Here is a 15,380-nt window from a genome sequence, read left to right as displayed (position 1 = left end):
TCCCCTGCCAGCAACAATGGCCAGCCCAGTCCTGAGCACCCAGACCAATGTCAAACTCTAACAAAAGCCCTAGCTAATGGAATCAACAACCCCTGGAGTCACTTAAATCTCAGCATTAACACCAGGGGCTGTCTCTTGACGGTGTGATTACCGGTGATTTTATTGTTCTTTTTTGTACTTTTCTATATTATCCAAGTCCTGGGCAATGGTATGAATTACTTTAATAAGTGGAGGAGGGGAGAATGTTAAAAATCTGAACCCATTAAGAGTGAGGTGAAGGGGAGAAAAACAAATCCAATAAATATATGCTGTCAAGTATATAGACTACGTACTAATGAATGCTCAAGGAATGTGCTCAGAAGGTTTAAATTCAGTTATTACAGTTTAATTTCATGTTTAAGAACTACACATTAGAACCAGAGAGAACCAGCGCAGACTGAGCCTGCATTTCAGAGGAGAACTAAAAGAACAGAGCTACTAGCCCTGGACTACCTCCAGATACAAACCTTACAGGCCTTCAGGAAGCCCTGGCCACTCACCCTGACTCCGTCTGTCCTTCACATCACACACGATCCGGCCCTTCCTTGTTGAATCACAGGATCTAAAATCCACTCTCACTGCCCCTTCGACAACAATGGCTTTTCCAATTGGTATTTCCTTCCTTCCTCCCTTTCTATTTAACTTCTTAACTTGCTTTTTAGAATAGGCAACATATTAAAAATCTTAAAGGTTCAAAAGGATAAAGAGTAAGAATTCTCCCTCCTTAGAAGGAGGGAAAACTATTCAATTAATTTTTTTTAACATGACTTCAGTTTTTGAACCATGAGAAGAGAGCAGATGTTCAGCTGGCATGTACTGGTACAGCACACTGGGAGGTATCTGTTCTGACTGGTCAGTGCCAGTGCTGTGACTGCTGCTAATTGCTCTGAAGAGCACCCCTGCAAGGGGAATTTATTCCCTATGCAAAACCAAGTAAAAGCTTACTTTCCTTCCCCAGGGGAAACCAGTGTCACCAGTTTCTTGTGTGTCTTTCCAAATATATTGTATAAAAAGAAAAGTAAATATACATTTTCATTCCCCATCCCCCATATATAAATGGTGATACACCCTATACAGTTCTGCTCCTTGCTTTTTTCACTCCACAATCTCAGGGAGAGTATTCCAACAATTTCAACTCCAACTCCGCTCCGTACATAACTCAGGCACACAAAGGAGTAATTAGAAGGTAGCAAAACAGAGCCTGATGTTTTCAGCTCCTCATAGACAATTTCAAACCTCCATGATTCCTTGAAGCAGCTGTCCACAAGGCCCTCTGGATTTCAAGCATCCAAAGGGCCTTTCCCTCAGGCAGTCTTCAGCCTCCTGGCCTAAAGCAAAGGTCTCCAGGCCAAGTTAACTCCTGAGAGCAGAGTGGCTAACTCTGGGCAGTGGGCTATGGGGACATCTGTTATGTCTACACTGCAGACCCTCGCACCCTGTGATAAGGTTCCCAGGGGCGGCCCTGCAGGAATCCCTCTGGTGCCTCACACTCAGCCAACCCCAAGCTGTCCTTGTTATCCGCTCCAAACATCCTCTTCCTCCAGCAGTCCTGATGACGCTGAAGACCTACCGTCTTCCTGGCTGCCAGTCTTTCCTCCCTCTACCCCCACCACTCACCCTGCCTCCCACTCCCAGTCCAATCATTTGCCAGCCAAGTGCTATCAAATTCTGCTCCAATTTGGCTTCTCTTGTGTCCATCCCTGGTCTCTCCTGTGGACCCAAAACACTCATCTCCGATATCTGTATCCTGACCTCTGGCCTCTTTCCACTTGAATCCACTAGACACATGGCTTCCAGATTAGTATTTCTATTTATAGAATATATTTGGAAAGACACACAAGAAACTAGTAACACTGGTTTCCCCTGGGGGAAGAAACTAAGTTTCTGATCACAAGCCTTCTCTGTTCGAAAAAGATCAGAGGTATCTAAAATCAAAGTTCAGCTAATCTGGTCCCAACCAAGATTTTCAATCCTGTGTTCCTCTGCTTCCTCTTCACTACCCACTTCCCAACCCTCTGGTCAAATCAAGGTTCCCTGCCTCTACTTCACATTGGCCTCTGGGTCCCTGCTTGTGCCACTCCCTCTGCCTGCAGAGTCCCAAACCTCCTCATCAAGGACTACATTTCCCCACAGGATCCTGAGTTTAAGGGCTGCCCTTCTGCTGCTTTCTCTGAGCTTCCATAGCAGTCCTGTCTGGTCTATTCTGATATGACAGTGGGGACACATGTATCGCATCCTCTATTTTTATTCATGAAAAAACAAAGCCCTGTTCACTTTATTCTTTCTTTTAACATTTACATCATTTGTTTTATTACTTGGGCACGAGTGCTGTGTGTGTCTGTGTGTGTGTATTTATTTATGTATATATGTATATGTTTGTGTGCACATTTAAAATTTTTCCTGAACCATTTGAGGGTAATTACATATATCATAGCCCTTGACTCCTAAATATTTCAGTGTGTATTTTCTAAGAATACGGATATTCTTACATAACCACAGAAGTTATCAACTTCATATATTTTCACTGATACAGTATTTTTAGCTAATCTACCATGGTCTATATTCCAGTTTTGCCAGTTGATCTAATAATATCCTTTTGAGCATTTTGCCCATTAGTACAGGATCTAGTCCAGAGTCAGGTACTGTACTTAGTCATCACCTCTTGTCAGTCTCCTTTAATCTGCACCCTGTATTTGTGAAGAGTATAATGAAATCAGTTTACCTTGGTGGAATACTCTTTAGGACAGCCCATGTTGACGTCGATACCAGCCACATCATTTTCTCTGGAAAAACATGAAGGAGGAAAGGTAATAAATATTCAACTTGAGGGTAGGACATAAAGTCAAAGGTATGAGTCCGTGCTCATGGAATTCTTAATGTTCCCTGGCCCTCTAAAACACACCAACCCTCAGAGACAGAAGCTGAAAAATCCTGTCTCTAAAATGTGCAACCGCCTCTCCTCCTGGGCAGAGCTCTAGAGGAAAAACATAACGTGCTCACACATGTAGGAAGGGCTAGTTGTAGAGGATTTTGCTAGTTCTGAGCTGTATCAGATAACTCGAATATCAAATGACAGCCACACTGCACTCCATCCCAGAGTTCCAGTTCTAACTGGGTAGTGAAAGCCATAATGCACAAAAGTGACATGAGCACAAGAGCCCTTTCCCAGAGCACTGGTTCTGGAGGAAGTGGAGGACTGTCTTTGCGTGCTAGGCTGCACAGCTGGCTTCCTCTAAACAAGTCTCAGATGTAGAAAGGACCCTTTCCTCATCATCTGCTACATACACAGTTACCAGTCTGTGACCAGCAGCAACTACTGCCCGAGGTCCTTCTCACCCTTGTTGTAATTAATAACAATAGCTAACAACTTACTAAACACTCACTACGTGCCACATACTGCAAAGACATTTACATGCATCATTTCGTTTACCCTTCCCTATAACGCCAGAGGGAGGTGGTACTATTGGTATCATTTTATACATGAGGAAGCTAAGTTCTCAGTGAGGTTAAGTAACTTACCTAAGGTCACACAGTCAGCAGGTAGCAAAGCCAGAATTCCAACCCAGGTCTAAGTCTAAAGCCCCTCTCCTTAACCACATTACTCTCCTGCCTTCATTAATTTAGGAAACAGTAAGTCTTACCTACACTTCATGAGATTTAAAACCTCAGAGTTCACAGTCATGAGAGTATCTGCAAAGGAAACCTCACAAATAAACACTAAAAAATAGGCTCCCACCCAGAGGTTCTCTGGGGTCCAGACACAGTGCGTTCACATGAGTCCCAGGGCAGCCCTTGGACGCAACAAATAGAGAAGGGAACCTGAGCCTTTTAACCTGGAAACAGAAAGTAGTGGACTAGGAAGCAGGAGGGTGGTCACCTCCAAAGTCCCCAGGAACAGTAAGACCTCACAGCCCACAAGAGAGGCAAAGACAGTACCAAACGGGGAAGAACTTACACAAGCCTGGCCACAGCAAGAGCTCGCTCTGCATCTGAAGTCCCCTGGGAACACAAGAGGCTATATCAACCACTGCCCTGATACAGGTCCATATGCATAGACAAACACGCTCAGGCACGCCATGCACACACATAGACACACACACACATCAGCAAGTGAAGTCCAGCTAGCATTCTCTCAAACAGCTAGCCCACGGGACTAGCTCACTATTGGAGGCCAAAAGTGGACCTGGAAGGCTGAGAAAATGTCATCAATGCTGTGAATACTTTCAAACATACAAAAAAGTTGGAAAAATTTTATAGTGAACATTCATATACCCACCACTTAGATTCTACAATTAACATTTTGCTATATTTGCTTTATCATAAGGCTACTCATTGTTATCAATTTTTTACAAACCTAAACATCATTCAGGAAGTATTTCTGAAAAAATACCGAGAAATGCCCAAAGCGAGAGAAGAGAACTAGAGAATCACTACAATCCTAACACAAATCTTAACTACTCTTCAAGAAACTTAATTTCTTTTTATGGGAAATACATACAGATTACACAAAACAAAGACCATGATCTGAACAACCAATGCTAGGGAATAAAAATATATAAGTCATGCCAAATAGCCAATCCCTACAATGAAGGAAATTAAATTTGAGACTGGAGGCACGTAACAGACTGCTAATAGCTGGATCTCCATAAACCATCTCCAACAGTGTAATCGCTCATGAGCAGATCTCTGAAAACCGTTTAAAGCAGGGTCTTCAGGAAGACTGAAGACCACTGTGCAATGGAGCCCAGGCATGTAACACTGGCCCGGCACAAGGCACGAGACGGGAAATTCGCTCTGTCCCGGGATATGGTACCATCTGGAAGACGACCCTGCTCTGCTCTCTTTCGCAGGTGCGGAAGACTACTCGGTCGTCGGGAGCGACAAAGTCGACTGTGCTGAGCACCTCTGCAAGAAAAGAAAAACATACAGGGCCACTCAGTGAAGAAGCAGGTTCCACCTCGCCTAACCCCTGGAAGAAAACACAACAAAAGTATCACCTTGAAGGGAAAAATGGGATGCTAGAAGTACACTATACTTGAAAGAAATCAGGGTACACGTGGGAGACTTCTGAGGTGCTGATGATGGTCTATTCCCTGACCTAAGGATGGTGAGCTACATGGTCCCCCGCTTTACAGTTATTTACTAAACCGTGTGCTTGTGTTTTATGCACTTTCTCTGCATGGTGTTTACATTTTGCACTTTTTTTTTTTTGAGAAAAAGATTTTTTAATGAATTATTCATTGCTTTGGGTTCCTTCTTTCTGCAATGTTTACTTTATTATGGAACCCTCAAAATAACACAAGATACAATATATTGTGAATATCTTTCTCATATATAATTGGGTTTTTTCCCACGTTTCCTTCAGTCTATAAACCCAGAAATGACCTTTTTTAGAAGAAATTTTTCTGCTCAGCTAGAAGTGACCTCATGAATCTTTGGAATCATCTGTACTTTACATTTCTTTAAAAAACTTTTATTGGAGTATAGTTGGTTTACAGTGTTGTTGGTTTCTGCTGTACAGCAAAGTAAATCAGTTATACATATACATATATCCACTCTTTTTTTAGATTCTTTTCCCATATAGGTCACTACAGAGTACTGAGTAGAGTTTCCTGTGCTATACAGTAGGTCCTTATTAGTTATCTATTGTATATACAGTAGTGTGTCTACGTCAATTCCAATCTCCCAATTTATCCCTCCCCCACCCCTTTCCCCCCTGGTAACCATAAGTCTGTTTTCTACATCTGTGACTCTATTTCTGTTTGGTAAATAAGTTCATTTGTATCATTTTTTTAGATTCCACATATAAGTGGTATCATATGATATCATATAAGTGATAACATATGATATTTGTCTTTCTCTGTCTGACTTACTTCACTTAGTATGATAATCTCTTGGCCCACCCATGTTGCTGCAAATGACATTTTGCAATGTTTTTAACGTTGAAAAAAAAGATGTACAAAGATAAGAGGAACCTTATCTTTGCTTCAGATTTTGCCCAAATTTTCCCAGAAGATGTCACTCTGAAGTTCAGCAAAGTTGCTGTTCTTAATTACTTATCTATCATGTGCTAGGTACTGTGAGTGGAGATTTACCATATTACAGTCAATCCTCATTATTTGCAGTTGTGTATTTGCAAATTTGCCTGCTTGCTAAATTTATTTGTAACCTCCAAATCAACACTTGTGGTGTTTTCGTGGTCATTCGCAGACTGCAAAAAATTTCTGTCACCAATGCACACATTCCCAGCTGAGGTCAAACAAGGCAACATTCTGCCTTCTTGTTTCAGCTCTCATCCTGCAAACAAGTGTCTTTATGGTGGTATATTTAATGCCACTTTTTTTTTTTTTTGCATTTTTGTGCTTTTTGTTGGTGATCTCAATGTTTAAAATGGCCCCAATCATACTGCTGAAGTGCTATCTAGTGTTCCTAAGCATAAGAAAGCTGTGGTGTGCCTTATGGAGAAAATAAATGTGTTAGACAAGCTTTATTCAGGCATGAAATCATAGTGCTGTTGACTGTGAGTTCGATGTTAATGAATTAACAGTATATGTTAAATAATGTGTCTTTAAACAGAAAGACACATAAAACAAGGTTATATATTGATCTGAAATACATAATGAAAGAGCGTGACCAGAGGCTTACAGGAACCTAACTCTGTATTTCCCCTAGGAGCAATGGTTCCATATTCGCTAATTTGGTGGTCTTAGCAACTTTATAGAACATAACTATTGCAAACAACAAGAATCTCTCATGCTTTTCATAATGAAGTTCTACAATAGGTACTAACATTATTAGTTTTCAAAGATGACTACCACATGGAAGGGTCCAATGTGGCAGATGGGAGAATATGCCTATCTCAAAGGCTATTCTGAGAAATAAATGGGATCTTTAATGCACGTAAAGCACTTCCATAAAGGGAAGCTGTTATTATCATCCCAGCAACAAACAGATTAGATGGTTAAAAAGGTGGGGTAAAGGCAGTGACATGTTGGGAGAGGTAATCGAGGTGATCACCAACAGCAGAGACTTCTCATGACTGGCAGTAAGCAGTCTGAGAGAAGAACGACAAAAACTTAGTGTGTTTATACTATGCTTTTCTGTTTAACATCAAAATACTGAAACCCCTGTTAAAGCACTGGCGAAATCAATTCTGACACAGTCATCTATAGGTATTGACATGGGAAAATGTCCTAATAGGAAAGTAAGTGGCAGGGACTTCCAGGGCAGTCCACTGGTTGGGACTCTGCGCTTCCACTGCAGGGGGCATGGGTTCAATCCCTGGTCGGGGAACTAGGATCCCGTGTACCACGCAGTGTGGCCAAAAAAAAAGAAAAGAAAAGTAAGTGGCAAAACGTGTATCATGATCCCAAGTGTGTGTGTGTATAGGGGAGGGAGTATATATAAACATGTCATATTTTTATACACACACTTTACGAAATGTGTAAAAAGTACATGTTAATTCTCCTTGTGATTACTCTTCAAGTATGGGATTATGGGGATTTTCATTTTTTAGGTTATATACATCTATAACATTGAATTTTTCATAACACAAAGAAAATATAAATCTAAAACAATTAAAGACAAAATTGACAAAAGTTCTAGTGAACTTATATTAAGATTTCACAAGCATGTATACTTTTCAAAAACCTCAAACAATACTACAACTCTCATCAAAGCAGAATCAGCCTCACCAATAAAGTATAAGCAAAACCACAACTCAGCACAACCACTTCCATTTGCAAAGGTCTTACATGTCCCTTATCTTATTTGATCCTCACTCCAACCCTGTAATTTAAGTAAAGCAGGGATTATGATTTTCCTTTTACAGCTAAAGGAACTGAGGCAGAGAGGTCAAGTGACTTGCCCAAGGTCACAGTTAGTGAGTGGCAGAGCCAGGATCAGTGCCGAAGCCATCCTGACCCCAAAGGTCCCTCCTGTACTATGAAACCTGGTGATTTATATGCCAGCAAGCCTGTGGGTAGAAGGCATTCTCAGCCTGTTTCACATCTGGCTATTTGTCATGGTCTCTGGAGAGCAGTGACTATTCTCAAGAGAGCATGTGGGGACTTCCCTGGTGGCGCAGTGGTTAAGAATCCACCTGCCAATGCAGGGGACATGGGTTCGAGCCCTGGTCCGGGAAGATCCCACATGCCGCAGAGCAACTAAGCCCGTGCGCCACAACTACTGAGCCCACGTGCTGCAACTACTGAAGCTGGTGCGCCTAGAGCCTGTGCTCTGCAACAAGAGAAGCCACTGCAATGAGAAGCCTGCGTGCTGCAACAAAGAGTAGCCCCCACTTGCTGCAACTAGAGAAAGCCCACGCACAGCAATGAAGACCCAATGCAGCCAAAAATTAATTAATTAATTAATTTTTTAAAAATTGGCTTATAATCAATGTATCTTTAAAAAAAAGAGAGCATGTGATCCACAAAATTACACAGGCAAGGAGCACCCTGGAGGACACTGACACCCAGGCAAGGGCAGTGGTAGCACAGTTTGGGCATGACCGGGCATACGCACAATCCTGGGACCACAGCTGCACTCACCATTGACAACTCTCTTGCACTGAAGCATCTTGAGGTCAATCAGCTCCTGCAGAGGAATCAGAGGGCACATGTCAGTCCTGGACACATTGGTCCTGGACATAGTGGGGAAGACCTTCATCACACACCTGATGGGGGCTGCTTGGCCTGTCACCCTACTACCAACATCAAATCATGGCTTTGGGGACACATAGTGCTGTCCTCCCCAACCAAGCATGGCAAGCAGGGGCCTAAGTGAGCTCCCCTCCAGCAGCTGCTCCTCCCAGGGACCTTGCAGAGTCTCGGGCCTAGAAGGGTTGAGCCACTCAGGGAATCAGAGATCAGACAATAGCCTAGGATGTGGACACCTGGACTTTTCTCACCTACTAGTCTCAGCTCCAGTCCATCCCCTCAAAGAACCTCCCACCTCATCCATATGCAAACGGCAAGGTGAAGGGCTCCCAGGAAACGTCCAAGGACAAAAGTGGGGCCAGTGAACAGAAGCACAGGGAGGAAGATTTGAGATTGACACAGGAAAGAAAAGTCTAAAAGCCCTATTCAACCTGGGTCACACTCTGTGGAAATGAAAGGGGTGAGCTCCTCAGCTCTGGAGATATTCAAAGACTAAGGAAAGAAAGGAAAAAGGGAGTTCTTCAAAACCAGGATCATAAAAAACGAAAGGAAATTCAAGTCTCCTAAAGGGTTGACATTCTCTACCTCTTGGTGGGAGACAAGGCTGTTCTGCTTTGTTCAGTGATCATTTCAATAGATGTGGAAGACAGACCTGAAGAGCCAGGAACCTGTCACACTGCCCAGAAGCTCCTGCCCAGGGGTTCTGGGAGAGCAGAAGAAGATAGAAAGAAACTCTCAGCCCTGGAACTCATCCCCATACTGACTCCCTATAAGCCTCAGCAAGTCACAACCCCAGCCGGGTGAGCACAATGGCCTTTGCTCCCTCATGGGAGCATTTAGGGCTAAAGTGGCCAAAGGTGTCCTATGGCATCCATGGGGCTCCCCCCAGCATATCCACCATCCAGGTTAATACATGCTTTATGGGACTTCCCTGGTGGCGCAGTGGTTAAGACTCCAAGCTCCCAATGCAGGGGGCCCGGCAAGCCACAACTAAGGAGCCCGCCTGCCACAACTAAGACCTGGCGTGACCAAATAAATAAATAAATAATATATATTTTTAAAAAGAATTAAAAAAAAACATGCTCTAGGTGTTTCTGTGGCTATTCTCTCTATGCTGCATCCAGGTCATCAAGTATCTGATGCTCACCAGGCCCGACCACACTAATCACCACCACCAAGCAGTATGGATGCACGGTTGGCATCCAAGCCCCAAGAATCAGTGTGGTGTCCCAAGCGACGGACAGACCCCAACACAGAGCCCCTGTAGGCAGTGATCCTGGTTGCAGGGGCAGGCAAGAAGGCAGGTGGACAAGTGGGCAGCACTGAGTGGCCTGTGCTTATAAAAAGAAGGTTTGCAGCCAGGCTGAGCTTCGGCTAAGAACAAGCAGGGGAAAGTGAGGCAAAACCTTGCTGGGCCCCCACTCCTGCCAGCAGTAACTTGTCCTCCTCGGGATTCCTCAAACCCCCTGCCCAGTCTACCTTCACAGCCTGACCGCTTCCTCTTTGTATGCTAGTTACAGATGCACCTGTCGTACCTTTACCATTAGACAACAAACGCCCTGAGGAAGGTTCTCGGTTCACACAGAGGTGGGCTTTGAGGACGCTGACCAGGTCCTCCTCAGGGCCCCAAGAGGAGGAGTTGAGGCAAAATGGCCCTTGAATGGTCTTATTTTCTTTTCTGTCTCCCCACTACACCGAAAGAGCCTTTGGGACCTGGACACAATCTCATTCATCTTTGCATCACTGGCACCTAGCACGTTGCTAGTGCTCACTGAACATCTGCTGGAGCCACTTCAATGCCTTACATGCAAGCAGATGCTCACCTGGTTGTTAAGTGGAGAAATTAATTTAAATTGTCATCAATAAAACCACACGTGTGCCTGCTCACCCACACACCAACACTATTGTTTACCAATTTTATTCATTTTAGTTAGCTCTTTGGTTATAGAGTAGAACCTCATAGGTTTTCTTTCACTGCATTTCCTTAATTGGTGAAAACAAACATTGTTTTTCCACGTGGTAGAGTGTATCATCCGTGCACCTTCCTACCAAACTGCCTTTTACATCTATACAAGTTGTGCAGGAAAAAAACTATCCTTTGTCAAATTGGATGTTATTTTTCTGTCTCAATTATCACAAATATTTTTCCTTTATCAATATCACTTCCTCAATTTTTATCATACATATCATTTTATTTCTATAGAAGAGACAACTCCAATTTTGCCACAAACAATGCCTTCTAGTTCCCAAATCTATCTCCATCACAGTTAAGAATATAATTTTAGGGCTCCCCTGGTGGCACAGCGGTTACGAATCCACCTGCCAATGCAGGAGACGTGGGTTTGAGCACTGGTCCGGGAAGATCCCACATGCCGCGGAGCAACTAAGCCTGTGTGCCACAACTACTGAGCCTGCGCTCTAGAGCCCACGAGCCACAACTACTGAGCCATGTGCCACAACTACTGCAGCCCACGTGCCTAGAGCCCATGCTCCGCAACAAGAGAAGCCACAGCAATAACCCCATGCACCACAATGAAGAGTAGCCCCCGCTCGCCACAACTAGAGAAAAGCCCGTGTGCAGCAACGAAGACCCAATGCAGCCAAAAATAAATTAAATAAATAAATAAATAAATTTATTTAAGAAAAAGAATATAATTTTGATTGGTTTTTGTCTTCTTTTTAAAACTAATTTGCTTTTTAACTTATCTGAAAATTAAGGCCCTTTCTAAGTCACTTTTTATTCATATGGCTACCCAATGTTTGAACAGCATTTAATTTTAAAGTGCCTTATTATATATGGGCTTATTCTTCCTTGTCTGTCACATGTTATGTTCCTATTACATCCTGCTACCTTCATCTCCTCCATTCCACTTGGCTTGCTTTCTCTATCTGAGCTGATCTTGCTTATCACCAGTGTCTCTCCATGCTACCTTTCCATCCCCATCTCTGGCCTATCTTCATAGTCTTTTAACCTCCAGTTTGGTTAAAGAATCTTTGGTATATCTCTTGTTTTCAGAAACACAAATAAACTCAGATTGACAAACTGTGTGACTGCCCGCTCAAAAAAAAAAAAAAAAAAAAAAATCACTGCCAAAATGAATAATGGGAGTTCCAGAAGGAGAGAAGGGATAGAATAAATATTTGAAGAAATAATGGCAGAAAAATTCCCAAATTTGATGAAAAACATTAATCTACACATCCAAGAAGCTCAACAAACTCCAAGTAGAATAAACTTAAAAGAGATCCACACCTAGACACATCACAATCAAACAGCTGAAAATCAAAGACAAAGAGATAATCTTGAAAGCAGCAAGAGAGAAGTGACTTACCATATACAAGGGATTCTCAATAAGACTAACAACTGATTTTTCATGAGAAACAATGACAGCCAGAAACCAAGGAGGTGAAAGACTTGTACACTAAAAACTATAAAATATTGTTTAAAGAAATTAAAGGAGATTTAAATAAATGAAAAGATATATCTGGACTTCCCTGGTGGTCCAGTGGTTAAGACTCCACGCTCCCAATGCAGGGGGCCTGGGTTCGATCCCTAGTCAGGGAACTAGTTCCCACATGCTACAACTAAAGATCCCGCATGCTGCAACGAAGATCCCCTGTGCCGCAACTAAGAGCCGGCACAGCCAACTACATAAATAAATAAATATTTAAAAAAAAAAGACATATCATGTTCAACGACTGGAAGATTTAATATTGTTAAGATAGCAATATTCCCCAAACTGATCTGTAGATTCAACACAAACACCATCAGAATCCTAGCTGCCATTTTTGCAGAAATTGACAAGATGATCCTAAAATTCATATGGAACCTAGGATAGACAAAACAATCTTGAAATAGAAGAATAAAGTTGGAGGATTCACACTTCCTAATCTCAAAACCCACTAGCAAACTATAATAATCAAGATGTATGGTACTGGCATAAGGATAGACACACAGACCAATGGAATAGATTTGAGAGTCCAGATACAAACCAAAACATCTATGACCAACTGATTTTTGACAAGAGTATCAAGACAATTTATTGGGGAAAGAACTGTCTTTTTAACAGGTGCTGGGACAACTGGATATCCACACGCAAGAAAATGAATTTTGATCCCTACCTCATAACGTACACAAAAATTAACTCAAAATGCATCCAAGACCTAAGTGTAAGAGCCAAAACTATAAAATTCATAGAAGAAAACCTAAGTATAAATCTTTGTGGCCTTAGATTAAGCAATAATTTCTTAGAGATGATACCAAAAGCACAAACAACAAAGGAAAAAATTAGGTAAATTGTACTTCATTAAAATTAAAAAGTTTTGTGCATCAAAGGATACTATCAATAAATTGAATCAGGGACTTCCCTGGTGGCGCAGTGGTTGAGAATCCACCTGCCAACAAAGGGGACATGGGTTCAACCCCTGGTCCGGGAAGATCCCACATGCCACGGAACTGCTGAGCCCGCGGCGCCACAACTGCTGAAGCCCATGCACCTAGAGCCCATGCTCCACAACAAGAGAAGCTGCCGCAGTGGGAGGCCCACACACTGCAACGAACCACCAATGCAGCCAAAAAAAAAAAAAAAAACAACGAAGTGAATAAACTATACTTAAATACAATTTAAAAAAATAAAAATAGGGCTTCCCTGGTGGCACAGTGGTTGAGAATCTGCCTGCCAATGCAGGGGACACGGATTCGAGCCCTGGTCTGGGAAGATCCCACATGCCGCGGAGCAACTGGGCCCGTGAGCCACAACTACTGAGCCTGCGCGTCTGGAGCCTGGGCTCCGCAACAAGAGAGGCCGCGATAGTGAGAGGCCCGCGCACCGCAATGAAGAGTGGTCCCTGCTCGCCGCAACTAGAGAAAGCCCTCGCATAGAAACGAAGACCCAACACAGCCAAAAATAAATAAATAAATAAATTTATTTAAAAAAATAAAAATAAAAATAAAGTCTTTTAAAAAAATAATAAAGTGGAAAAGACAATCCACAGAATGGGAGAAAATATTTGCAAATCATTTATCTGATAAAGGTCTAGTATCCCGAATATATAAAGAACTCTTACAACTCTTAGAATAAAAAGACAAATAACTCAATTTAAAAATGGGCATAGCATAAAAAGAAACGAAGTTGAGTTATCTGTAGTGAGGTGTATGGACCTAGAGTCTGTCATACAGAGTGAAGTCAGAGAGAGAAAAACAAATACCGTGTGCTAACACATATATATGGAATCTAAAAAAAAAAAGGTCTGATGAACCTAGGGGCAGGACAGGAATAAAGACGCAGACATAGAGAATGGACTTGAGGACACAGGGAGGGGGAAGGGTAAGCTGGGAAGAAGTGAGAGAGTAGCATTGACATATATATACACTACCAAATGTAAAATAGATAGCTAGTGGGAAGCAGCTGCATAGCACAGGGAGATCAGCTCAGTGTTTTGTGACCACCTAGAGGGGTGGGATAGGGAGGGTGGGAGGGAGGTGTAAGAGGGAGGGGATATGGGGATATATGTATACATGTAGCTGATTCACTTTGTTATACGGCAGAAACTAACACACCATTGTAAAGCAATTATACTCCAATAAAGATGTTTAAAAATAAATAAATTAAAATGGGCATAGGATATGAACAGACATTTCTCCAAAGAAGATATATAAATGGACAATAAACATAAGAAAAGATGCTCAACATCATTATTCATTAGGAAATGCAAATCAAAACCACAATGAGGGGAATTCCCTGGCAGTCCAGTGGTTAGGACTCCACGTTCTCACTGCCAAGGGCCTGGGTTCAATCCCTGGTGCAGCCAAAAAATAAAAAAAAAAAATGAAACCTATCTTTAAAAAAAAACAAAACACAGTGAGATACCATTTCAGAGCTACTAGGATGGCTATAATCAAAAAGACAGTAAGGGACTTCCTTGGCGGTCCAGTGGTTAAGACTCTGAGCTTCCACTGCAGGGGGCACAGGTTCGATCCCTGGTTGGAGAACTAAAGCTCCCACATGTCGCACGGCACAGCCAAAAAAAAAAAAAAGGTTCTCTGTTTCTTTAAAAAAAAAAAAAGACAATAAGTGTTGGCAAGGATATGGAGAAATTGGAAATTTCATACACCACTAATGATAATGCAAAATGGTACAGCTGCTTTGGAAAACAGTCAGGCAGTCCCTCAAATGTTTAAACATAGAGTTACCATATGATCCAGCATTCCATTCTTAGGTATATACCCAAGAGAAATGAAAACATGTCCACACAAAAACATGTGCACACATGTTCATAGCAGCATGGTTCATAATAGCCAAAAGGTAGAAATAATCCAAATGTCTATCAATTGATGAACCAATAAACAAATTGTGGTATAAACATACAATTGACTATTAATCAGTCATTAAAAGGAATGAAGTGCTGATACATGCAATGATATGCAATGCAAAGAAACCAGACACAAAAGGCCATATATCACATGATTCCATTTATATGAAATGTCCCAAACTGGCAAAGCTATAGAGACAGAAGGTAGACTAGTGGTTTCCAGGGACTGGGGGAGGAAGAAATTGGGGAGTGATTGCTAATGGATATAAGGTTTCTTTTTGGTGTGATGAAAATGTTCAAAAATTGATTGCAGGGTGGATACACAATTTCATAAATACACCAAAAGCCAATGAATTGTACACCTTAAATTGTTGA

At 42.1% G+C, this 15,380-nt stretch overlaps 1 protein-coding gene across 7 annotated transcripts in view; it reads right to left on the bottom strand.

Annotated features, from left to right (window-relative positions):
• DUS2 (dihydrouridine synthase 2) overlaps window positions 1-15,380 on the bottom strand; it is a gene marked incomplete at its 5' end in the record, with an annotated part of 44,920 nt that overhangs the window by 15,315 nt on the left and 14,225 nt on the right. For all 7 annotated transcript variants that reach the window (XM_082436092.1, XM_082436091.1, XM_082436087.1 and 4 more), the window contains 4 exons: window positions 2,762-2,822; window positions 3,995-4,038; window positions 4,853-4,944; window positions 8,589-8,634. In XM_082436092.1, the coding sequence (XP_082292218.1) occupies window positions 2,762-2,822; window positions 3,995-4,038; window positions 4,853-4,944; window positions 8,589-8,634 (243 nt within the window). The remainder of the gene's footprint in view (window positions 1-2,761; window positions 2,823-3,994; window positions 4,039-4,852; window positions 4,945-8,588; window positions 8,635-15,380) is intronic.

Source organism: Balaenoptera physalus, assembly GCF_965194825.1.
Source record: "Balaenoptera physalus genome assembly, chromosome: 19".
Taxonomy (NCBI): domain Eukaryota; kingdom Metazoa; phylum Chordata; class Mammalia; order Artiodactyla; family Balaenopteridae; genus Balaenoptera; species Balaenoptera physalus.
Note: the sequence above shows the minus strand (reverse complement) of the source record. Positions and strands in the feature narration are given on the sequence as shown.